We start from the raw sequence: 27,440 nt of genomic DNA, 5'->3' as shown, positions 1-27,440 counted from the left end.
ACTCACCATTTTTCCCTCTTATTCCGTCTACAGGGACCGCGAATAAATCATGCGAAACGCAAAGTGAAAGATGACGTTGCCGCCGGTAAATCTTTCGGATTATTCGATTATTTTTATCTTCGGGGTAATTGGCTGGAAGTATTCACGACTTTTGTGATAAGGTTTAGCGTGAATCGAGTGGTTAGCTTAGGCTGTGCTTTGAAAGAAAATGAGGGGAGTAATTTGGGGAAGAGTCCTCTTTTAAAACGTGTTGGAGAAGAGTATTTATGAGTTTTGATAAGGCTGAACATCAATCTTCTGGTATAAAATTTGCTACTAATTTTTATATTTGATATAAATTATTGGTATAAATTAATAAGGTCCAGTATAGATTTGGTGTATTGAGCGTAATGAATGTGTGGGATGTGAAAAGATTTTGCTTTTTAACAAAATAATCTTGTTCATTTTTAGTTCAGATTTTTTTAGTATAATTCAGTGTTTTGAATAGACTGTATGGAGGAGGAAGGATGTAAAAAGATACTTTTTTTTCGCTTTCGCTACATGAGATTGAAAATTTTAATATGAGATTTTTGTGAAAATGGCTTCACGACAGAATTATCATAGAGAAATTTAGCGATATGATGGGGTTGAGAGGCACTGATCTATTTATAGTATATGAATTAGTAGTTATATGGAAGACACGAAATTGCGCTAGGTTTTGACTTGTTAGCTCAGAGCGCAGAGTATTTCTGTTATGCATATCTGTTGTCTGCGATCGTAAAATGTAACGAATGAGGAAATAAACGGCGGTTATTGAGACATAGCTGACGTCAAAGTGTAGTCTATAGACGATCGTGAATGCTATGCATACAGAATTCTTAAAGTTAAATTTTTATGGGCCATTAGATGAAAAACAGTATTATTCAAACAGCAGACATTGAAGTCATTTTGAGCTGTGATGCCTTATCCAATTCTTTATATATCTTATTAAATAAACAGAAAAACTTACGAATAAAGCTAATTTCCTTATAGTATATATATATATATATATCCCCTCGAAAATTCGTGCTTCAAATTAGATTTCAAATTAAAATTTGCCAATTTCCTCTACTTCGTCCTCAAAATTCGTAATAAATATTAAAATCAAATTTTAATCATAAAATTGTTTGCAAATAAATATATCTATATTTATTATCTGATAATATGTAAATTATTATTTATTTCATGTATCGAGCGTAATGCATAAGCATAATTTTTGTATCGGAAAATTATTTTACGAGGAATTATAACTCTGGTTCCACGAAGTAGCGTTAATCTCTCTCACATATACAAGTCTGCATAAAAAAAGGCGAAAAACTACGCGTGAAAAGATGCGTAGGAAAGTGGTGATAAATATCTTCGAGCAAATGATACGCAAAGTAACAAATATAACATGTAAGTAAGATAAATATTGTCAACTGTTCTTAAATTAAACTTCCTAACACCCAAACAACTTCTACATTTCACACGGCAAAAAGACTAAAATATCTATGAAGAAACGAAAGGATTGTCGAGTTCCGGTATCAGAAAAGTTTACGAGCAACATCGAATCAACAGTATCAACGCGGTCACGAAAATGGCACGCAAACAGCTGCGTCGTCTCGTTGAAAGAGGAACAGCGGAAAGACTCGGGAACTCGAAACACGTTGGCGAATGCTACATCCAAGTATCCCTCATCGATTTGTACAAACGAAAGGTTACACATAGTTTCGAGCGATGTTGCGCGAGGAACGCAAGGGAAAATAGAGAAAAACAGGAAGCATGCAGCTCCAACATGTATAATTCAGACAAGTTCCTTCAAACTTTGTCATCGTGCGTACCTACATCGATCGTATTCACCGTAGTCGGTGTATAAATATTTCCGTATGATGAGATGCGCTTCCACTCTATCGTTCCGGTGATCGACGAAGTGATGAATCGTGCATTCGAAACTACCGGCGTTACACCAGGATTTGCAGCGTTTATCGCGCGACGAATGGTCTCTGTTATTGAAGCTTTACGACCGAACTTGCGGATGGAATTTAAAAATCGCGACCAAATTGGAATCGCAGCCTTTCTGTATTTGCAGATTTAACAGATCGTGATATAGAATAACTGAGCTTTTCACCGTCATGTACAAAGTAAAATTAACAAAGTTTCTGTTATGCTGTTATACCCGCGAAATTTAAAAGTTGCGATCAAGTAGAATCGGAGCGTTTCGTATTCGCAGATCTTGGATATCGTGGCATAGAATAACTGAGCTTTTTACTATCGTGAACAAAGTAAAATTAATAAAATCTCGATCGAATATCAATTTTATTACGGTTCAAACACCGTCAAGCATCTTTCAATGCAAACTTGTAACATAATTGAAAGCTTGAAGTGACAAATGATGTAAATTTCAGAAAAAGTAAACGAGCATTTTTTGAAAAAGAAAACGTTTAGATTCCATTTATTTATCTGGGAAATACGGTAGGTATAGTTATAAACGTTAAAATAATTTATTTCAGCTTTCAAAGCTATTGTAAGATAGAGATACGATTGTGAATGAAAAAGACGAAAATAGGATATATGCGTAAATAAATAAATTTTTCTTGTCTCAACTCTACGCTAAAATTTTTCTTCAAATACTGAAAATGATTTTTAATATTGCAGCTATTGAAATTACCAACTTTAATGGACAAACATCGATATACTTCTGTCCAGGGTACACACTTTTATATAAATGAAATCTCACGAACTTTCCAGGAAAACTTCAACAGTAGCAAGCTGCTCTTAAAAAGAGACTGCCACGGTAGAGTTTCTTAAGCAGGAAAGCGTACAAATGTGCCGGATTGGTTGACAGAATTACGTGGCAGCTTTTGAGGAAGAAAATTCAGCGTTGGCCATTATACTTGGTCATAAATTTCGCAAAATCTCGAGCAGTTCCTTTAAGTTTCATTCTCCTTGGGTTTTCCTCGCCCGTTCTGTCCAAGTCTATATTCTCCTTCGTTTCCTTTTTCTTATGCCTCTCAGTGGTAAGAATCACGCGAAAGAACCGCCCCGTAGCACGCCGAGCGAAATAAATTCGAAGCATCGTCGATAAAATATCGCTGCCGGTGTAGTTTATCACTAATCTCGAAGGAAAGGATGGCTGACAGCGTTACTAGCTCGTAGAATTGTAGTTATTAACCATTTCAACAAAAATATAAATTGTTATCAACAAGTTATTCTTATGGAACTTTTTAAGCTTCCAAATTGATAAATTTTTACATCTTTACTTACATACTTTGAAATTAAAAACTTCCAGATTTTTTATTCAACGTAAACTGTTTATCTGGTACGATATTTCTATACAAACTACTCTAACAATTCCCCGTATTCTACGACAAGTTCGTTAACAAATCTAGCAATTCCTTTTAAGATAAAATCATTCTTTTCACTCGTTAACACATCCGTAGTAATTACTACGGATTTTTATGTATTTGTACAAAATCTAAAGATGTGAAAGTGTACAAAGTAATATGGAAAAACATATGAAATATTTAAATTAGAAATACTCGTCGTATCTTTTAATAGATAGAACGAATCTCTATTTAAATTCTGTTTCTCTAGTTGCGCCCATAAAGATATAAACCTGCATAAAAATCCGAAGTCTATCGATAACAAAACCTAATTTAACCACGTTTTCCTCTATTCAGCAGATACATATCTCTAACATCCTTGGAATACGAATTCCTCGAACCAGCTGACTAAACTTAATCCACCGATTCACCGTTTTCTTTCGCCGCAACACAAATCTTCATCAGCCTTTAAACCTTTATTTTCCATTCCCACATCTTCGTGCACGCAGAGATAAACCCTGAAAGATTTTCTCCGACGTCCGCGGACATAACCGAGCAATAAAAACTCCTACACCAACCTTCGTTACCCTGGTGCTGTTGGTCGAGTAAAACTGAACGGGAAGCTGTGCGGCTCGTCGCCCAAGGAAGACGTAACGGCGAACGGAACCGCGCTTTTTGCGGCCGTAAATACGGCGGAACGCGTCTGTAAACGTCGATGGTTCGTTCGACGTAAGGCAGGTAGTTACACGCTCACTGCCATATTTATTTCACCGGCGCGTCAAGATGAGTAATTTAACTGTGAGACGTTTTTCAACTGGACCAACTGATACACGTTTCAACGATCGATAACTCTCGTTCGATCGACTTGCTATTATTTACGGATGTACGTTATCATCCGAGCGATCGATAACCGAGGCTCATTGCCAATAAAATCAACCTCGTTCTGACGATTATTCGCAGTGACGGATCGGCTCGGTGAACCTCGAGTCTTTATGCAACCCCATCGGGCCGCTCCAGGCACTGATAAATCGTTCTACATCGTGGAACGACGTTGGTTCAAACTTTTCAGAAACTGACTTCCTGTAGAAAGTGTGTATTAAAGTTCGAGACTGGGCATTGTAAGTTATATAGAGCGAGTCGTGCAAAGCTAATGGTGTCCTGCATGGGTATTGAATTTCTAAGATTGATATTTTATTCATGACAGATATGCATACGCTGGAGGAAAGGGTTAGTGTACTAAAGGGCACTAAACTTTAATCAGGTCCACATAAAATATATCTTAACTTTGCTTCGATCACTGAGGTAAAGGTAGAAAGCAGTGTAAGTCTTTGGGTGTCGTTGTATTATCCACATATATATATGTATATGATTTTATTATGTTATATGATGATCCTGTTAACCGAGGATGATGAGCTCGTTCATCATTGAGAAACGGTACTATAGCGTGTATATAATATGAATTGTGCATATCATGTGTATAGTATAAATTTAGTAACGTCACTTATTGCTGGATTTCTTTCTTATTGTTTTTCCGATATTATATGCCACTAATTTATTTTACTTGGACCTACTAAAACTCCATAACTTGAAAACCTTTAAATCTCTTAATATCCGACTTCTACATGAAAAATACGAAACATAGACACCGTTGGTCTTCAACAACACTTGGCGTAAATTCGAAACATTCTCCAGCTTTTGCCATAAAATTCCTTCCAAGCTTTCTCGATCGCTAAATTAAAAGCCCCAGAAACGTAACGCGTCGATCTTTTTCAAACCATCCCATAAACCAGCAACAGAAACTGCCTGGAAAAGCCTGTGCGAAAAAAGCGTCGCGCATCCAGCTGGCTGGAAAAAAAATTCGTTCAATTTCGCGAGAACTTGCTTGCACTGTTGGGGATGGGAATAGAAAGACGAGAAGACGTACGAACTTACCAGCTGCAATTGAACTAAAAAAGCATGGCGAGTAATCGTTACGAACAATTAAATTAAACGACGAAAAAAAGGGAGTGGCGAATGGCGTCCGGACGCACGCGGAGTGGTAATTAAAAGTGAGCCCATTAATTCGGCTTACGGGGGCTTGGATGCGTTTGAAATTGTTTACAAACTAAAGTACACGTCGCCGAAGCTTTTAAACGTTCGTAATTACAGGCAGCCTGGTGTCGGGTTGCAATTGAAATTAGAATAGCGAAACGACAAACTGGTAATAAATATAAACGCTCGAATCGATCCATCTCTCTGTGTCTCATTCTCTTCTCTGCATTCTTCCCTTTCTATGTCTTTCTATCTTTGTGTATAATAGCGGGAGGAAGAGAAATTTTCATGAAAAAAGCTGGAAAAATTGGGCGACACACGCGAGGTACCCGCGAGTGAATTGCATTCAAATTTTTATGAAGCCCCCTCTGCCCCCTTTAAAACGGGTAAAGCCCGGGTTTCGGGCATTCGAACGTTTCAGCGAGCAGAAAATTCACATTTTATTGCTGCTTTACGGGCTATTTTCGCATGGCTCGTTGAAAATGTCCCTTCATTCGTGTTTAAGCTCGTTCGAAGGAGGCACGAGCTTTATCATTGCTGGTGGGCGTTAGATTGCGCGATATATTTGGACAAATTTTGTACCGTAATGTACCGTGTGACGAATTCAGAATCAAAGTACATAGGTGAAAAGATCGAGCAAATAGACTTGTGAGCGAGGTTCGTACATCAATCGACTAATTTATTCATTAGGTGAAGTATTAATACATACCCATTAGTACCTATCATAATATTAGGTCGTCCGAAAAGTTTCTTTCGTTTTAGAAGGAAATAGTGGATGCACAACATTTTCCGTTTTATATTATTTTATCGAATTATATATGATCCATTTTGTTCTATCAAGATAAAGACCACAACGTTCGACAGATTAGGTTTCATGCTTGTATAAAAATGCGTCGTTGTAAAAGACGTGTCTGTAAAAGAAAGAGACTTTTCGGGCAACCTAATAATATAGGCATGTAAGTTGTAAATAATAACGTGGTAGACAGCAGTCTTTGACATTTCTTAAAATATTTTTATAACTTTATAATTGTCGGTGGGCGTAAAATTCCCGAGTATTTTTCGACAATTTTTAGATTACAATTTTAATTTGTGATGAATTTAGAAACAGAATCTGTAACGCGTAATGAATTTAGAATGAAAATCCGTGATATGTGATGAGTTTAGGATCGGAATTCGTGATATGTAATGAATTTAAATATCAGAATGTGTAATACGTAATGAATTTAGAATCAGAAACCGAGTACAATCGCGGGCTACATGTAAATTCATGCATCAATAAATCGCCGCTTGCTCCGTACGATTTGGAGTATCAGTATCACATTAATCATCGTTATATTTAACTAAATCATCTGAATGAGCTCATCGTCATCTTACACCCATTTTCCCTATTTATTTGTAACTGTATGCATCATAAATATTCCATCATCAATTTTTCTAAAACAATTAATAAACGAACTGTCACACAACGACCAAACTGAACGAACTACAATAGATAGATGGATAGTAAGGATTTATTAAGCGACGTTTCCATCAATATTATTTTATTTTTAATCTATATATTTTAAGCTTTGACAAGTCATACAAACATAGTAACGAAAATCTACAAACGTCCTAATATTTGATCGATATTTGACTAAATATTTGCTCGAGAAATCAATCTTTTGATTAATATTTTGTTAGAGCAATTTATATCGAATTTATGTGTGAATACATCATTTAACCTTAATAATCAAAATAATAATAATAATAACACGTTGACTGCCATGTCACCCATATTCGGGTGACACCAAAGTTTCTCATAGGGTCACGTCACCCGTATTCGGGTGGCGCTTATTCGACTATTTGCGAAGGACCGTCGTAGATATTTGAAAAAATATTCCACAGGAAGTAATAAAACTATTGAATTGTTATAAAAATAATATGAAAATGGTTTATTAAGAAAATTATTTAGAATGTAAAACTTTGAAGCATTCTACACAAAGCTGAGTTTAATCGGGACAATTTGGACAAGTTGTTATTTTCATTAAATTCTCCCGTGTCTTTGATCGGTCCGTTCGACGTCTTTTATCTGCATAGCATAGTTTGCATGCGCGTCTAATGCTTCTTCCGGAATCATTTTGTCGAACGGCGATATTATGCTGACTCCGTCGAAGACAAGGATTTTTTGTATCTTCAGACAACTCTAATAATTTTGCAGCTCTAAATCTTCTAATATTTACATTCTTCCTTATTGCAATCTTCTGATACAGGTAAGTTTATTATTTCGTCATCAACGAACAGCTGAAACACATCATGTGGATTGACATCGGCAGGTAATTGCCTAATGAAGCTGTCTGTCTCGAGAAAAGGAAATGATTTCTGCCAACCACTAAATTCATTCCATTCACCAAATTGAATTGTACTTTCGCCGGTATCATCAGTTCTTCTTTCTTCCTCAATGATCAATTCTTGTAAAAGCATGTCAACAGTATCTTCATTACATTCAGTATCACCACGATTGCACTTATCAATATCCGAATGAGAATCAGACGATGTAATTCTATTTATATTTCTATTTCTAGGAAATCTGATTTCTTCCTCATCGCTACTATCCGAATTTCTGTAAAAGCTTTCTTTTTCACTGCTATTTGATTCACTAAGAAATAAGTTTTCCATTTTTCTTTTCGGCATTCTAACGAATTAGGGCAGAGATTTTAAGTTATTTAAAATATTGGTGGGAGTACCTAGCAGAGTACGTTTGGTACGGCGGCACTCGTGGTCTGAAGGAGATTTCATTGAAAACACGCGCGACAGTCAACGTGATAATATGTTGCAATTTTAGCCCCCAGCGGGCCATAAAATGGACTTGGTTTAGAAAAATCCACTCACTCGTCCCTCCGCACCACAGTCATGTCGCACTTTGCATATCGGGCTAACCTTAAGATTAATTTCTCTCTAACTGCCTTATATTTATACCTGCAACCTAATATTCCTTTCAACGCCAATATTCCTTTCAATCTCCTTCTCGTGATCCCTCATCGTTATGCTAATAATAACATCCAAATATAATTGGTAAACCTAGCGAGAATACAAAAAAGGTACATATACGAATACATAGAAATATATCTAAACATAAAACAATAATCAAACTGTACTTAATGAAATTATTGGGTTGGCAACTAGGTAATTGCGGATTTTGTCAATAAGTGGCCTTAGCACATTCTTTTGTTTTGCCAATGTGTTCAAAGCACCTAACCTATATTGTTTTCTTGTTGTTTGGACTTCTACTTTTAATTTAGTAAAAACATTCTATCGATTAGCTATTTAATTTTGTTTTTATCCCAATTTAAAAATGGAAGAAGAAGACGAGCATTTCAGACATATTTTATTGTATTATTTCCGAAAAGGCAAGAACGCATCGCAAGCACACAAGTTATGTGCCGTATATGGGAATGCAGTCTTGAAAGAAAGGCAGTGTCAAAATTGATTTGCCAAATTTCGTTCTGGTGATTTTTCATTGAAAAATGCTCAGCGATCTGGCCATCCATTTGAAGTTGATAAGACCCATATCAAGGCCATTATTAATTCAAATCGTCATAGTACAACGCGTGGGATTGAAGAGAATCTCAATGTATCGTGTACATGGATTAAAAAAAAATTAAAACAGCTTGGTTATGTGAAGAAACTCGATTCATGGGTCCCTTATCAGCTTAAGAAAATTCATTTGACGCAAGGCATATGCATCTGCGATTCGCTTCTGAAACGCAACTAAATTGATCCATTTCTGAAACGACTGATTACTGACGACGAAAAGTGGATAGTTTATAACAACGTTAATCGGAAAAGATCGTGGATGATGCAAGATGAACCAGCCCAGACGACATCAAAAGCTGAGATTCACCAAAAAAGGATTATACTGTCAGTTTAGTGAGATTATAAAGGAATTCTGTAGTACTTTGAACTTTTACCAAGAAACCAAACGATTAATTCAAACGTGTACGTTCAACAACTCGCCAAACTGAGCGATGCAGTTCAAGAAAAACGGCCTGAATAGGCAAATCGTAAGGGTGTTGTTTTCCAGCATGATAATGCAAAGCTCCACACATCTTTGATCACTCGCCAGAAATTATTGGAACTAGATTAGGATGTGTTGTCACATCCACCATATAGACCTAACCTTGCACCTTCAGATTACCATTTATTTCGTTCCATGCAGAACTCCTTAAATGGTAAAGCTCTTAATGATGCTGATGATGTAAAATCACATTTAACTCAGCTTTTTGCTGGCAAAAATCAGAAGTTTTATGAACATGGAATTATGGCACTGCCTGAAAGATGGCAAAAGGTGATCGACAAAAACGGACAATACCTAATTGAATAAAGTTATATTTTTAAACAAAAGTTTTGAATTTTCCTTGTTATTTAAAATACGCAATCACTTAGTTGCCAATCCAATACATTAGACACGTATGTCTATAAGTAGTAGTATGGTTAAGTAGTATACAACACGTATGGAAATAGATTTTAAACGATCTCTAGAGTACCGATATCTTTATTTTGTTCACGTGACTGCACTAGTTTAGCCACTGTGTGTCATCCTAAACTTTCACCTCAAACAAAACAGAAACGAACAACTAAATACATCGTAATGCTTGCACCGAATTAAATTTCGTTCAACGAGTCCACTCAACCGTCTTAAAAGTCCAACATGGTGAATTAACATGAGAAGTTGACGGTGGTAAAACATTCAACAAAATTCAGGGGTGTATTCCGTTGGCACGATGCTGAATTCGCCATCGATTTCACGGTGGTGCGAGCCAGTAGTACTTGGAAAGAATCCCATTTAATGGTGGCAAGCTAAACAGCGAAAGTTCGTCCCGCGGAGAAATGCTTATGCAGTTCGATCGATTTTAAAAGGAACACTCGGCGAACTGAGAAGTTCCACAAGTCGATGGACCCGTTGCCACTTGTTGAATGTTTATAAAGCGCAATGTAAGTCTAAAGTGGCCACTCTTGATATTTTCCGTTACACGTGCCGCTATAAAGGAACAACCATCGATATATGCAAATCTTTCCGCTTCTCCTCTTACCTGTGCATGATATATATCGTGTGTGAGATATCAACTTCATATTGATGTACAGGTACTTCAGATTAGCATAAAGAAGAAGGTTGGATTTGCGTGGACGATAGTTGAAGGAGAGCTGACTGTACACAGTGGGAATGTACAATAGCAAGTTTATGAATAGGGAAATGATTTTGTCTCAAATTGTATTTCTATACAATATTGTTGAATTTTATCTATTTGTCTGGATATTCACCGTTTGAAATATCAGGAAAACACGAGTAGGATAAAAGCAAGAATAATTAAAATTTTTCAAATTTTTCTACTGTCTTGTCCTTTACAAACTCCGTCTATTACAATATTTTCCCTTGTTAACTATTCGCTGAAATATTCACCCATACAACTATAAAAAATACACGAAAAAGAATAGGAAAGAAGAAAAATAAAATTTCCAAAGTTTTTCTACCACCTGTTCTCTCAAACTCCGTCGAAGCGCTTCCCTTTAACTATTTGTCTAAATATTCAGCCTTGCAAATATGAGAAAAATAAGGAAAGACAGAATAAAAACGAAACTAGAGTTTTTCTACCACCATCGCCGTTCAATTTCTTCCAAAATTATTCGCCAGAAACAAAAGGAAAAGAGATTATCGAAATATGAAAATGGGGGAAAATCTACATGATATCTTGCTGGCTCATCTTCGATTTCCAACTTTTGCATGCGACAAAACGACCCGGGTAATCTAAAACAGAGGAATCGGACGTTTCTAATCCGGATCACGCGTGTCCAGAATGAGATCCGAGTTCGGAATGGGATTCGAAACGATGGCCAGAGCGAAATGAACCCCCCGTCGACGTTTTTCCATTCGAATTTCGACGCAAGCTTTGCCTTTCCCCTTCCTCTTCTTCCACCTCGTCCTTTCTCCTTTTTACTTTTTTCTACGGGTGAAAAACGGTCATGCAGCCGGGAAATGCGAGAACTCGCGTTTCGTGCCACGTATTGGTGTTTATTTTCGAGGAGACGTAAATATTCTGCTCTTTTTTCCTTCACCTTTTTTCCCCCGAACCTCTTTGGATTCGTTAGATATGCATGGTTTGTAGATTCGATTTAGTCAAAAAGTGTTGCCACGATATATTGTCGGTTTGTGAGATAAAATACCAGGTTTTCTGTTCTTCACAAGTGTAAAAACGTTTGAATGGAACATTTATGATGGAAATTTCCAAATTCTGTGTATATCGATGTTGCGCGTCTCGTTGTTCGAATAAATTGAGATATACCAAAGCAACGAAGAAATTGAATTATTTATGTAATTTGTGTTAATAGTTACTTATTAACAAATTACTGACCAAGTGTTACTTTTTTCTGTGATTAAAGTATGGTTAATGGCTTTGAACAAACAAAAATGCCTTATATTTATTTGAATTAATAATGAAAAATAATTCATCCATTAATCATCGATATATCTATTAATAATTTTCTTTATTTCCTACAATAACCTACCTTTTCATATCCTCTATTCATGGAACTTCTAGCGCGAAGAGTGTTACTGTTATGAATGGTAATTGAATTGTTCATTGTAAATTCAGTTCTCACAATCAGAAAGGCTACAAGTCCTTATGTCAGATGACCTAATAATCTACTTAAATCCTCATAATTGTTACATTTCCCAGAATATATTAAACGTGTATTAAATACAATCTGATTACAAAGTTATCGTAGAAAATAAGTTTAATCAATTGTGAACTAGGTATATGAATATTGCAACATTATTTAATATCCTTTGAATGATTCAAATTTTATAAATAGACTTATAATAAATTGTCGAAATAATCACGGTGATCCCAATTTTACACGCATGATTATACGTATTATGGAACTAATTGAGTTACCATAATCTCATCTTTATCCTACTCTAGCAGAAATTAAAGAGTAATTGCAATAGATCTAAAAAAAGCTTAAAAAAAATTCGCTTGCTTTATATAAATTGATTTCTCGCATTATTCTATAAGCGAAATAAATATGGCAAGATGATTGGAAATCCAGTACTTTTATTCCAGAAATTTATTGTAAGCACTGAAATATTTCATAATTAATAAATTAATATAAAATTTTCTGTTTCTGATCTAAACTCCTTCACGTGTTTCTTGGTGCTTTTAAGGCTACCTTTCCCCTACCTGTGATACTAAGAATAAATAATATTATTAGAAGTAAGCACTGAAATATTTCATAATTAATAAATTAATATAACATTTTCTGTTTCTGATCTAAACTCCTTCACGTGTTTCTTGGTGCTTTTAAGGCTACCCTTCCCCTACCTATGATACTAAGAATAAATAATATTATTAGAAGTATGTATACACAGTTGAGAAATAGAAAATAAAAAAAATGAGAATGAGAATGAGAGGAGAGAAAGGTTAAGATAAAATTGTAAGACAAGGATTGCGTGAGCCAAGTCCATTTCTTGGTCGTGTGAGGTGAAAAATAAAAAATAGTATTATAATAATAATTTCAATTGCGTAATACCTTGTTAACCTAACTTTTTAATAATTATTAATTCAACAGATGAATGATAAAAATTGTTGACGAGGCAAAAATGGCTTTGATTATTTCCACAAGCTAATAAAACAGAAATTGAACGCGATATACAATAACTACAAAAAAGAAACAAATTCCTGGTCTTATTCATTAGCGGAGAAAACAATGACGTTGGTATTCAGGCAGATTCAAAAAACAATAGAGCTCTGGCTGTATTGTGGTGACCCCGATACAAATACAGCCTGGATAAATATGTGTTTTGAATTCCCTTCCTTATTGCGTTCCTTGTCACTTTTTGTATATGGTCGTACCAATGTAAACATCACGTTTCACGATCACTTTGTGAAAAAGGTACAATCATCATGGCCGTGTACCATATGCCTTCGAAACTTTTTCTATTTACATTAAGAAAATATATCATTCCTATTCAGATGTCTTTCATACTCTCTCAATGAAATTTGATCCCCGGAAAAAATGAAACGTATCTTTTATGTATACTTCGTAATAATAATAAACCTTGGATATTCTAGAAATCTTCCAACGATTAATCTTTATTTGACATTAACTTTAAAATAATTTTGATTCTGATATTTTATTTTATGTTAAATTATATTGATAAAAGATTACAGGACAAGCATGGTAAATACGTGTTATGTATTATGTATGTAAGGTTAGTTTATAATTAAAGAAAAATATTTTAATATCAAGTAATACAAATACAGAGAAACTGATAGGAAAAATTTGCAAATGAAATGTTGCATTAACATAACCTTGATCGTTAATGGGTTGATGAAACGAATTAGGTTAAAATAAAATTATTTTTGTATATATTTTTCATTTTCAATATCACAAATAAAAAATGAAGTACACTGTCAATAAATAGAATTAATAAGAATTATCCAACCTATTCATCCTAAACGTGTTCGCTACTAATCATTCTACAAATGAAGATTATGCGAGACACCCATAATAAGTCTACATTCGTTGATTTTCTAATTTTTATATCGCTTGTTAATTAAAAGTGGGTATTTTAGTAAAACTGAGTTGTAAAGCAAAATGCCTCTTTATGTAGTACCTTTTAAAAGTTGATTAAAGTTTTAGATAAAATAAACAGCATAACTAATATTGTGCTAATTAGACTGTGAATATTTATGCAATTTCATATTTCTATGAATGCAACTAAAAAAATGGAATCTATATATATTCGTTTCATTCACTAAATATCACACTGATCGTTTTATTTTGAATATTTTATACATTTTCTTGCATTATCTGCGTTCTCTATACTTTTAAATTTATTATAAATGCATAAAGATTCGCAATCTGGTGATAACTGATATTTTAGTTTTAAAATATTCATATAGGTGATAACACATTTCTTTCCTCTAAGATGATTCCTAAACGAAGTAAAAAACAGTTCGGTAATATGAAACTAATGTGCTGAATTCTAACAAAAGAACTACTTTTCTAAAAAAGCAAGAAGTGTAATTTATCATGTTTCTTCTCTATGATCTTCAAATCATCTAATTCTCAAAACTTCAAATGTCACGTTGAATACATGAATCTTTCAACGAAGTAAGCTTTTCAAATAAGAAACTGAAGAAAAACGTCACTCACCTTTCAAAACGGCTGTGAGGAGTAGCACGACGAACAGTAGGCACAGTTTACTGCAGCTTCGTCGTCCCATCATGTCCTTAAAGAGGAGAGCACACCACGACACCACAGTCAATTACGGCCGCGCGAAACGCCAGTCGAGAATCTATCCGCAGTGCGCATTGTTCACAAGTCGAAACTAGTCCCAATCGTATAGTTACACGAATCAATTCATGAATTGTATCAACTACAAAGTATTCTCACACTCTTTTCTCACGAATTCTAATTCAGGAGAACTATAAAAAACAATGTGTCTCGCGAAACCGATAACAAAGTCAACCTCGAACTGTTTTGTTTACACGTACGAAACTCTAAAGCGTCGTATTCCACAATCGATAAAGATTTATTTACTCGACTTATCAAATGAAACGATCATCAAACACGACTAGAAAACTCAGTTCAAGAATTTCAAACAGTCGATTCAACAAATCGCACGAGCTTCACCTTTCAACGAATTCGATCTATTTGAAATTAACCAATAGATCGCTTGAACAAACGGAACGTTCCAATTCGCGTTTCTATGAAAATTTAGATTAAGGAACGCGAGTTCGCGCCGAAATCTCACCAATGTTTGTTAATTAACCCTTATTTTTGACACTAATGTTTTCCACCACTATGAACGTTAGAGCACGATCTTTAGTCCGAGTAAAAACAAAGGAACAGTTGAATCAAAAGTAACCGTGACACACGTGTCTTCACGAACGAATAAAATATGCGAACACAATTTAGTTTTTGTTTGATTCGTTCGACAACTAGTATTATCAAACGTGAATAAGAAAGCGTGTAACGAAGTTCAATTATATCACATTTAATATGGAATGTTTACCGATTCGAAGCACTTACGACAGTACACGATCGAAAGTATATCGAGAGGACAACGCAAAATACCTTTACCCTTAAACGTATCGCGCGACACTGACTGTCCTGATCGCCGTAGCCGACACTCGACACGATTCCAAGGCCAGATGGCGCTGCTGTTGCGACGCGTTTGATAAACCAGGAGACGCCGGCATTCGACTCCGCGGCCCGGTTGCAACAAGTTGCAGCGCGTGGCTCTTCGGCTGCACGCTTCGGGAACGTGCATTCATTGAATGCAATCCGCACGTACGCGGCCGGCATAACAAAGTGCAATCGACTGCTAGCCGCCTCTGCAGAACGCGGTTGTAATAAAATTAAAACTGCCGTCTCGCGTCCCCTACGATGACGGACTGGCCACCTTATCATTCTTGACGGGGATTCGAGATGAAAAAATTCTTTTAACGTGTGTTTAATCATTTTTTGGGGCAATAAAGGTTTTTTGTAGATTGACAAATTCTGTATAAAGATCACGAAAAAAAAAAACATGATAAATCGTATATAGGGACCAAAAGTTAGAGATTTTTTGAAATTTTATGGAGAAAATTATTAAAAATATCTTAATTTTTTGTTTAAATGGACGCATTTTTACATTACATTACGTATTGTTTCCGATATTAGAAATATAAAGTCTTGTAACGATAAAGAAATAATTATTTTCTAAATCGTTCATTCACACTATCATAACATTACAACTTTACACTATCAAAGGGATAAAAATATCTAGTTATCATATAACGTATTTAAAAATTATTATAGTTAGATAGCAATAATTAGAAAGATGATTTTATTTGTAATTGATAGTATTTATTACGTCGTACATACTAAAAAGGGATATATTAAAAGATAAATGAAAACTTGTAACCTTTTATTATCTGGGTTTGCTCTCCGGACTCTCCGTATTCGTGGTTAACGAGCCATCCGAACTATAACAAACTTTCTACAAAAATTCAATTGAATTTACAGTTATATCTCATCCATGTAATTAATAACAATTTGAATAATTGAAATTACGTACTCTGATGGGCACATGCTCCTTTCGATGACACGATAACATCGCTGAAACCGATTTGTTTATTTTCCTTTTCCTGAAAAAATAATAAAATATATAATTGCTTAAGGCTTAAATAACTTTTTAGAACCTGTTTTAGATTTGCCATCAATCTTTATAACGAGCAGGGAAAAATCAAATGATCTACGAAATAATTATCCAATCATTATTTTAAATTTACTTATTACAACACATAAATCTTTGAGAATAATAAATTAATCGCAGGAAATTGATTTTCTAAAATGATAATCAATAAATATCAAATAAATACTTACTGATAACTTCTGCTACTATGACTAACGTCGATTGTGTCTTTGCTAGTATAACTAATTGCGGCTAAACAACGTTCCTCGTCCATACGATCTTGACAACCTCCATGACATTTACCAAACCTGTTCTTCCAATAATCCTTAATTCTTTCCAGCAAACTCTTACGAGGTGATTGTGTTGGACACGTATCAGGTTGGCAGTATTCTTTATTTTCGTACAAAACAGCAACTCTAAATTAGAAAAATAGGAAATTTTCTTTTAAAAAACCGTTGTATTTGTAATATCACTAAATTGAAGAAAACCAATTTTAATAGAATTTTAAAATCTATGGAAAAATTCATCAAAAAATCATTGTATTTGTTTTTTATCGCTTTGATTTTCTTTTAATCTCAAATCACTATAAAATATTTTGATGTGAAATTGTTTGAGAACATATTGAATTTTAAAATTGTTCTTCTGTAAACAGCGAGGAATATCATTTATCATGTCTCTTCATATATTATAACATTGTATTTTAATAAAATTCCTTCCTTGTAAAATATATAAAATATGATTCAGTATATTTTTTTCCGAAAACAATTTTTCCCAGTAAAAGATGTTTACTAAAACATACGGAGGATCCTGTGGTTCATACGAGACGCACTCGTCCGAGTGTTTCGTAAGGAATCTGTAGCAGACCAAAGTCAAGCCCACCAGCAACCACACTAGTAACGCGCTCACCACTGCAATCGATATTAATTCGGCCGTTCCTAGTGGGACTCCTGTTTCCTCTTCTAGAACGAAGGAAGAAACGAGACAACGTTAGAAAGCAGAAACGAATAAAAAATTCGACGGCGATTGAAGTGCTGCTTTCTCTCGTCACCTTTGTACAGAGGTGACACGGGTTCCTCGGGCTCAATAGTTTGTTGCGCGCCTGTTTTGGGCATAATCTCATACGTTCCGCTTTTTGCTCCCTTCGTGGGACCGGTTCCCGCGCCTGACATGGAAAAACGATGGGTTATAGGGAACATCCTGCGCTGGAAAATTGCTAATAAGGAAAAGACGTACCTGCTTCCTCCAACGAGGCGATCACCCTCAATACACCACCGAACGCCGGGTACCATTTCTCATCATCAAGGTGTCGTTGCACCTAGAAAGGCGATGAGAATCATCTAATGGTTGTTGATCAAGTTTGAGCAATGTAGAATCAGATAAAGCTATGGTAGAACCTTAATTATTAAAACACTGATTGATAGGCTGTAAATATTTATGAAAATTTACATTTTAATAAGCATAATTAAAGAAACGTAACCTAATTATATGTAGACATTGTGTATGCAATGCAGCTCAGTGCTGTATTAAATTAGAGAATTTCGGATAAACATCGTTCAAAACAATCAATTTTAGAACAGGATTAGTCAAACTGAATTGCACAAAATAACATGCAATCTGAGAAACCTTAAGCAATATGATATTGCATGAAATATGTTAAAAAATATCGTTTAACCATTTATACCATTGTTTAATGATGGTTATAAAATGTTTTGCGAGGAAAAGGTTTCTTGATTGTAATTGAACAATTCCCTTAAGTATTTATGATATATAAGGAAGATTGCCACTTTCGATCACAGCGACTCACAACGTACGGATTGCTGCAGCCAATCATAAAACTCCCGATTAAAAGCCTCCAGCTCAGATTTTTCTTTCGACTTCGAGACGATGCACTTCACGCTAGCTATGTAGTATTTGACCAATGCAAAAATCGATCGTTCACTATATAAAGACTGCAAGGTGTTCTTCTTAAAAGGTAACGCGATACTGAAGAAAAATTCTATTTTAATATCGTTAATACTGGCGATAGAAAGAAATGGTTCAAGTTGTCAATACCTATTTGGCTGTGTATCGTCGTCCAGGAAAGGAAGAGGGATGATAATCGATTCGTTGTCTCGATCAGATTCATCTTTGTGCCCTTCAAATAATGATAATATTATGTTTAAACAAATATCATCTTTTTAGTATTGGATTGTTTATTAAAATTAGAGATACATTATATTTAGCAAGTATTTAATTTTTGTATTAATTCTGATGAACTCACTCGTATTTGTACTTTTAATTTTGTGCTTCGGAACATGCCTCTTTTTCTGCTTGAACGTGAATCGTTTCGTCTCTCGTCTGTTAGCGATCGAAGCTAATAAATAAATAATAGTTATATCAAACTGATCATTGCATAAAAAGTAGCTTAATAATTGTTTGAACTTTAGCTACATAAAAGCTAAGAATAATGTTTCTATTATCATTATCATTACACTATCTACAGTACATATCATTACAGTTACTGTTATCATACGTATCATTATCTACATATTTCGATACAAGCCCATAAATTTTGTTAATTACGTTATATTTACATTCCGATTCATAAATCCAAAATTCAATTTCAATCAATATACGAAATAAACAATAACGGAATAATGCCTATAATTATGTTTCTCCAAACTTTTTAAACTTATACATACACGATTAATGTAAAATTATTATTTTTCTGTGTTGGTACATAGCACTGCCATCTCTCATAACCATTTCAACACTTGCATCTATGAAACTTCCCTCCAAATTAGTACCAAATAAACCCATTACAGTATCCTAGCAATTTACTCCATTCCATCTACAAACAAAACTATTTTCTCCGAACTTTCGATTGAAACAATCACTATCGAATTGCTTAAGATCCCCATGAATACTTTACGAAAGCTAATAATCATATTCGTACATGCAGAGTAAGTAATAACCCCGTCGCACGCAACCGACGACGATTTCGGTGACGTAATCACTATCGCTGGAATCTTCGTCTGTTTTATCTTCTTCGAAGGATTTAGCCAACCAGCTCCGTTGCTTCGTAAAAAAACTTTCAGCTGTTCGTACAGTTCGAATAGTTTTCTAGCATTTCGGTACTTTACATTGCCCGCGTAATAGGAGTGTTTGGTGAGGGGCAAAATGTAAACCTGCAAGTAGCCGCCCATCGTGTCGGCCAGGGCTTTCAGCATCAGGTGCTTCGTTTTTCCTATCGACAGCTTACGCACGTTTTCCAGACAAATGTGAAAGTAATCCATCAGCAGCGCGATGTACCGATCGTTCTCATAATTTAGAACTTTCACCTGGAGAATCAGAGTAACCATAGATACATGGTACGGTATAGACACATGGATATTTTTTTGAAGAGGAATCGATGATGGAACGATTTTAAGCTTTTTTTTTAAAGTGGATAGGATGATACGTTTGATGGAAAGATGATACATTGAAGTTATTTGCGGTGTTAACACTTTATCGTTTTACGATATTTTTGTGGATATTTAAACAGTCCTCAACTATTTATCGTTATAAACACCATATTAAGAGCGAATTATTGAAACATAATTTATATTTGGTAGTCTTCATTGAAACATTGAAGCTTAAGCTATTGCTAAAACTAAACATTATTACAATATTTTTAAACTTAAATTTCGATGCGATTTGTCTTACTTAGGTTGGAACTATAATCTGTACCACGAGTATAACCCGATATTATATCCAACAAAGTTGGGCAACCTTTCAAGAATAACGAAGTTCCGAGATTTATTTTTGAATAATGATTCTGTTCAGAGAAAAATTATCTGTTGGTCACGAATAAATTTGTATCATTATTTAAGATAACACCGCTTCATATCTTCTTGTTTAAATACAGAATTGTCCGTTAGTAATTCATTTTTAATTTAAGCATTTTTATTATGTTTAACATATATGTACAAGTGATAGTGAATAAATTTTGTTTAAAAAAAGTAGTTAATTTATTGGTACACCAAGAATGAAAAGATCACAAACACACAACATATTATAAAGAAAATAAAAAATATGCAAAAAAGTAATAATGATGTTTAGAATATTTTATGTTAAAATAAACTGTACAGGATAAAAGAATATAATTTTGTTGATTCGTAACTAGCAGAACTAGGTTAAGGAGAGCCGTACCTTTGGTAAGAGATCTTGAAACATTCGTCGACTATTCAAGATAATAAATTCCTCCGTGGTCCAACAATGTCTAGCTGTATCACTTTTCTCAAATAACACCGTGCCAATGTTTTGTTCATGTTTGAAAGTATTAACACCCATCACCCTAACATTCGCAACAGTAACATATGAAACATATATTTTTAAATGAAATGTTATAGTCTCAGTTTCATATAATTAATTAATAATAACATTCTTTTAATTGTACAATTGAACTTTAAATAAAACAAGTATGATGTTGGTGTTTATGTTTATATACCTTCCTATATTAACGAGAGTAGTTGCAATAAATACCGGAAAGAACCATAGAAAGCATGATTTCATAATCCAATCGGTAAATCCCGATTAGTACGATTTTCCCTTGAAAAAAATTCCCTTGGAAAATTTATGCCGATCTCTTCCCTAATCATTTCGTCACGGCTTCCTCTCGTTTGTTATGTGACTGTCTTCAGATTAATGAGTTATAAATTGTGAATAATTTTAAGAGTACAAACGTTTGATAGGTATAATAGCTTCGATTTTGTCTTCGATCAAATGAAGATTGAGAACTCCGCTTTCTTTTCGTGCTTAGGCGTGTTTATATTACAATTCATCTTTACATTGTATAAAAATTGGTGAATTATTTTATACACAACTAATTGCAAGTATACATATCCATATAACTCATCCTGGTTTTTGTAACATCTTGAAAAGAGACAATATTAGGGAAAGATTAAAAACTCTTTACAATATATATATATATATTTATTTATTTATATATATACACTTAATAATTACATAACTTAAATGCTACTTTTGAACATAACAAGAAATACAACGTAAAATCGTCAATGTTATTTGCAAGATTTTCATTATAAATCTTTCAAATTTGCTCCCCTTGTTAAAATTGTCTTTATGGATTCCTCCCTCCTATCTATTTAGGAAATTGCCTTGGAATGAAAAATTATGTATTCGATGCCTTCATCTTGCACAAAAACCGCAAGTGCAACATTTTCACTTCGTCCTTGTTCAATTTCACTACACCTTCTTGGTTATCTATGGATAGCAGAGTGCCTACTGCTTCTCTGTCTTCTCCGATAATCACTTTGACTCGGTCACCTCGCGATGGAACTACCGGTTCTACGTCCTCGCAAATCAAATTCACTACTCTGTCTTCTACAGGTAGGAAGATTGAACACATGCCACCCTGTTCATACAAACATGTAAGTAGTAAACAGATTTGAAATAAAAAGATAATAAAATAAAAATAATAGTATGTATAATAAAAAAAATAAATGAAAATCGAAAGAAATATAAAAAAAAGTATAGCTAAATTAGTATACATTATAATTAGATGTTTATACATTTATAGAAAACACAAAAATACATATAATACATACAGTATACGAAACATTGTATACAAAATATCCACAGTATAATACTCTTTATAACAAATATTTAGTGAATGAAATAAATCTCTGATTAGATTCTGCTTCTTTGATTGTATTTACATAGACATGTACTTGCATAAACATCCACAATCTAATTATAAACTACATAAAACTAGTTTTATTAAGCAAGAGGTAGAATACTTACGGATATTCCCCGAATAACACCTTGCTGGCCAGCTAACGCAGGATCTTGATGAGAGTCACGAATTCGAACTTCAATATCTGTTGTGTGCCATTCGGCTCCTCCAATGATTCCGGAACCGACGCTTGTATCTAGACCGGCGCCTGGTGTCTGTGGATTGTACGGGCTACCTGCAACTCCTAGAAAAGAAAGAGTGATAGTTTTTACGAACGTTCTAATCTTGATTTCTAAAGCACCTAAATAAAGAAAGGCATTTACCTGGAGTCATAGGACTGTAACCCATGGGTGAAGGCGTAGCAAAAGCTCCATGCGGGCTAGTAGTATATCCAGTACCACTTGGCGAGGGAGTTGCAACATATCCTGTAGGGCTAGGACTTGCAGTGGCACTTCCTGCCGGGCTAGGACTCGGTTGATACGAACTGAAGCTCTGCTCTGAACCGTACATCGTGCCAGGCGTTTGTGGTGTGAATGGTCCAGTTGAAGGATAACCTGGCGCATAACCTGGAGATCCGCCTTCTTCCATACTGTATCCATCGAAGTCGTTCGTCCTGGCAGGAGTATTGGTAACAGCTGGATCCCAGGCACCAGATTGTCCCGGTGTGCGTGAACCATCATGGGATGGCGTCATCGAGCCATAATGAGGTGTACGAGAACCATCTGCGAGTTTAGAATATTAAGATTAATTCATTGAATTTAATCATATACTTGCATGCTTATACATCTGTTTCAAACACTTACTTTCGTACATTGGTGTTTGAGAGCCATGCATGGGTGTTTTCGATCCATCTCTAGCATACATGGGTGTCTGTCCACCACCATATGCTGGTGTCCTGTTGTAGCTGCTGAAACCACCATCCTTTGTGAGTACAGCAACATTCGCAATGTGGGATCTGTCCACGGAGATGGTCTGACAGGTGGAGTGTAATTCTACACGAGCAGTTGTTTCTGTAGCGTCTTTTACTATTCCAACATTTCCCTTATACGGCCCGCCAGTTATTTTGATAGTAGTTCCTATCAATTCTCTGTCACGTCTGGCTCCACCACCACGACCTCTGCCTCTTCCACCTCCGCCACCTCTTCCGAAGCCACCTCTATAAAAAAAAATAGAAAATATAGACGATTAAGGAAAGAATTAAAACAGAAGGAAATTATTAATTAGAAAAGAATTATTTTGAATATAATAAAAAAATGTTCCACCATTATATTCAAAATAGGAAATAACGAAATGTTACTCACCCACTAGGATGCATTGGCGAAGCTATTCTTGGCGACATGAATCCTGTCACAGGTGACACAGACGATATGTTGGACTTATTTCCACCAGAAAGTTGCAAATGTCTCGTTTTGCAAACGAAAATTCCACCGTTGTCAACGAACATTCGCGAATGCAAAAATGCAAAGCTTCTGTACAAATGCTTTATTTCTCCACCCCTTCCAGCGTGTGGACCATCTACCACTTTGACAATGTCTTTCCTTTGTATAGTGTTCTGTTGTGAGTCTAATGCCACCGCATTTCTATTCTCGCGTCTCTTTGTGAGTCCCTGAGGTCTAGCTTCTATAACTTTGCCATGCATTGAAAGTACGTGAAAATTCTCACGCTCCAATCGAACAATTACACCCACGGTTTGTGCATCCAGCTGTACTAAATCACCCCATTGGAATTGACCTAAACTGTCTACTCCAGTTGCCATATCCGAACAAAGTTGTAGATCTCTCGGAAGCACTTCTAATTCATGCATTGAAAGATCAGAAAACAAAACTACTCTATTTTGTTCGACTCGAACTATTAAACCAGTATCGCCCTCATATCTTCCTGCAACAACCTGCAAATAATTCCTTCATATTATACATTCTATATTATAAATAATAAATTAATAATAATAATAAATTCTATATTATACATGAGTTTTTCTTTATATTCATTATTCATTATTTACCTTAACGTGGTCGCCCATAGTGAAATATTTTCGTAATTCAGATGCTTGAAATTCTAAGGCTTCTGTAAGCTCCTCATGTTTTGGCATAACCATAATCATGTTTCCATCTATAGAAACAATTTTTCCTTGCAAGTTAATCAATTCTCCCTCGCATACTTCGACATTGTCCCCTGTACTGAAGGAATGGGTCACCGTCGCATCTTCTTTATTACCCGCACCAGTTCCTGGAGTCCCGCTTAAATCTAATTCGACACCCTCGGGAGCCTCCTCGAACCTTTCTAGTTCAGATAATGTTGGTTTCACACCTTCTGCGATAATCGCACTTGTGGTAAAGTTTTTATACAAAAATCTGAAACGCAATATTTAAATTCATTCACATATACTTAAAAGATGGTACTGTTGCAATAACAAAATAAATAATCCACATTGACACATACCCTTTTCTACTATATCTATTTCCTTCGAAAATCAAGAAGTCACCATCACTAGTGACTTCTCCTCCGATAGCACGAATTGCTTCGGGGTCAAACGGTTTGGCTGCTGGTCTTCTTTTTCTCTTGCGTTTTAAGGCTTCAGATTCGCTTTGTGCTGTTCTCAAAGCTCCACGTGGTCTAGTATAATCAATTCTGGGCAACAATTTCAAATGAACCTGATTCTGTGCCAAGTCAACGTAGTCAACTTGAGCTATGTCATCTTTATAAATGCCTCTTTTTAGTCTAACCCATTGTTTCGCTTTTAAGCCTGTCTGTTCTTTAACTACACGTAACACATCGGTCATTTCTTTGATCGGTACCATCTGTTGTTTCCAAATACCCATTCTTAGATTTCCTACGTTTTCGATGGCTGCCTTTACATGTGGTTGTTTGTACGCTTCTATGTAAATATAACCCTTTACTCCTTCAGGTGCAACAATAGATTTTATTTGAAGAGGTTCATCTAAAATAGGTTTTGAAATTAGAAATATTTTCGAGAAACAGAAATTTAAAGTGACTCTGACTTACTACGTACTTGAATATTGGTATGTTATAAATTTTCGCATTAACAACAGTACTGTTGCTTTCTCTTCTCCAATACGGCATTTTACCATCCACAGATTTGGATCTTTCACACCTGGCAGTAAAGTCTGTTGTGTAATTTCATCACTCATTTCTTCACCACCATCACCAAAATGCCGAGTAGCAATAGATTCATCTGCATACTTTTTTCTAAGATATTCTTCTATTTCATCTTCCTTCTGAGAACTGTGAAAATTTGTAAAAATTAGCTTAAGGACAACAAATCTTAAAGGATTTGAATAGATTTAAGATATTTACTCCCAAAGATTAGTTCCTCTACGTCTGCCTTCAATTTCTCTGGCAGTAGGACCCAACTCGTCCACTTCATTTCCAACGATACCAATTTCTTGGGCACCTTCTTCCCATTCGTCATCATCTTCAACTTCATCATCTACTTCAGCTTCGTCTATGATAAAATCGCGATATTTATCTTTTCTCCTTTTCCTACGAGGTCTATCATCATCCTCCTCTTCTTCTTCCTCATCATATTCGCTACTTCCATCCAAATCTTCCCCTAAACAAGAATAAATATTAGATATAATAAAAGAAATTTATATATGTATTTATATTCTTTGTCATTTACCTTCAGGTTCTTCCTCAGGCTCCACCATCTCTTCATCACCAGATCTTGCTTCCTCTGCTTCATCTCCTCTACCATCCTCCGAACTGAAAATTCAATAAATCTTTTTAAATCATGATTAATTCCATTTTTAATAAGCAACATGATATGCTATAAAATCTACTTCAGAATTTTTATCCAACATATACAACTAGGAATAACATATAAGTATTTCATACAGAAATATAAAATCCATGATTAATTACAGAAGCATTCAAAAAATATATAATAGTTGTTTCAATATTTTATTTCTTCAAATAATATGGTTTATGTTTATATAAATTATTTATGAACAGAACTTCATTTTAAAGAGCACGTAATTTTTGTACTATATACATATAACTGAAACAAATAAGTCGAATAGCTGTAACAATACAATTTTAATCGTTTATTTGCATGAAACAGTAAATCAACTAATATAAGATTAAATTTATAAATAAATGAATTAAAGTTTCAATTTAGTTGCATTAGATTTTAATTACAGCAGTCTTATCGACTGTCCATACAAATTTTTGTGGTAGTTCCTTCTATCAATAACATTAACTTGATAATGTCTTTAATGACGGCAATCCAAAAACGATATGCTTCCATAAATCAGTACAATTGAGTATCAAAAAATATTGTATTATCCTTTGATTAAATAAACTTGATTTTCCTGGCTTCTTAGTTTACACGCTGAAATAACTATCACGTGCATTTATATATATAGAGAGTCACTAACACAACTCACTGTATCAGCCATGATCATAAATATGGTCGTGTTAATTATCCGAAATGTCAAAATGGCACCCAGGTAAATTGTAAATTATTAAACAATGATCTGCGTGCTTTAAATTGATATTTTTGAACTCTACTTGTTAAAAACTATCATATGACGTACAAATAGGTCACGAGTTCGGTGTGCTTCAAAATGGAGTTTTCTCATAAAATATACACAAAATAAGTATTAATCTTACCCGCTGGCTGATCGAGACCGTGATCGCCACCTGGCTGGACTCCTCGATCGCGACCTGGACGGACTTCTACTGCGAGAGGCGCTACGTGATCTTTCACCAGCGTTTCCACCATCGCTGCCAGCTGCGGATTTCACTGAACGGTTCTCTTCTTGATCACTTTCGCTGCCACCAACTTCTCGATCGCTTTCATTGTCTGATAGATTGCTCGCCTCTGAATCCGACATTTCACACGAAAATTATATCGAATTTACTTAAATACGAATAATGGTACACTATTAAATGACGAGTTGGTTAGGGCACTGGTCAACACAGCGCTTGTACGAAATAACCTATACAAAGCGCGTAGTATGTAACTGGCCGTAACAAGGAGCACTCACGATACTTCCACATAGACGATCCCAATGGGACTAAACCATTTGCTTTGTGAACCTATGAAACAAAATGGTGGGGAGGCACAGGTATCGCTCTGCGCATGCGTGGCATGTATATACGTATGCATATATACTTATTATTTGCAGATTCA

The 27,440-nt window shown here is 35.0% G+C and overlaps 3 protein-coding genes across 4 annotated transcripts in view; all 3 read right to left on the bottom strand.

Moving 5' to 3' along the window:
* Ror (tyrosine-protein kinase transmembrane receptor Ror) overlaps positions 1-15,484 on the bottom strand; it is a 356,273-nt gene extending 340,789 nt beyond the window's left edge. For both annotated transcript variants that reach the window (XM_072015450.1, XM_072015452.1), the window contains exon 1: positions 14,544-15,484. In XM_072015450.1, the coding sequence (XP_071871551.1) occupies positions 14,544-14,616 (73 nt within the window). In that variant the 5' untranslated portion in view covers positions 14,617-15,484. The remainder of the gene's footprint in view (positions 1-14,543) is intronic.
* Positions 15,485-16,049: 565 nt separating this feature from the next.
* On the bottom strand, positions 16,050-21,141 carry LOC139993698 (uncharacterized). Its single transcript, XM_072015660.1, has 11 exons — positions 20,740-21,141; positions 19,505-19,889; positions 18,830-18,922; positions 18,622-18,703; positions 18,381-18,552; positions 17,803-17,884; positions 17,618-17,731; positions 17,369-17,528; positions 16,761-16,985; positions 16,453-16,522; positions 16,050-16,374 (listed from the first exon to the last, which is right to left on the bottom strand). The coding sequence occupies exons 1-11, from the start codon at positions 20,878-20,880 to the stop codon at positions 16,306-16,308; spliced, it is 1,593 nt and encodes a 530-aa protein (XP_071871761.1). The 5' UTR covers positions 20,881-21,141; the 3' UTR covers positions 16,050-16,305.
* A 365-nt stretch (positions 21,142-21,506) lies between these two features.
* Spt5 (Transcription elongation factor subunit Spt5) lies at positions 21,507-27,310 on the bottom strand. Its single transcript, XM_072015455.1, has 11 exons — positions 26,918-27,310; positions 25,926-26,008; positions 25,601-25,856; positions 25,296-25,528; positions 24,725-25,223; positions 24,288-24,636; positions 23,587-24,173; positions 23,089-23,441; positions 22,609-23,007; positions 22,354-22,529; positions 21,507-21,964 (listed from the first exon to the last, which is right to left on the bottom strand). The coding sequence occupies exons 1-11, from the start codon at positions 27,139-27,141 to the stop codon at positions 21,722-21,724; spliced, it is 3,402 nt and encodes a 1,133-aa protein (XP_071871556.1). The 5' UTR covers positions 27,142-27,310; the 3' UTR covers positions 21,507-21,721.
* Positions 27,311-27,440: the final 130 nt, after the last annotated feature.

The sequence above is a fragment of the Bombus fervidus genome, chromosome 13, assembly GCF_041682495.2.
Source record: "Bombus fervidus isolate BK054 chromosome 13, iyBomFerv1, whole genome shotgun sequence".
Classification (NCBI taxonomy): domain Eukaryota; kingdom Metazoa; phylum Arthropoda; class Insecta; order Hymenoptera; family Apidae; genus Bombus; species Bombus fervidus.
Note: the sequence above shows the minus strand (reverse complement) of the source record. Positions and strands in the feature narration are given on the sequence as shown.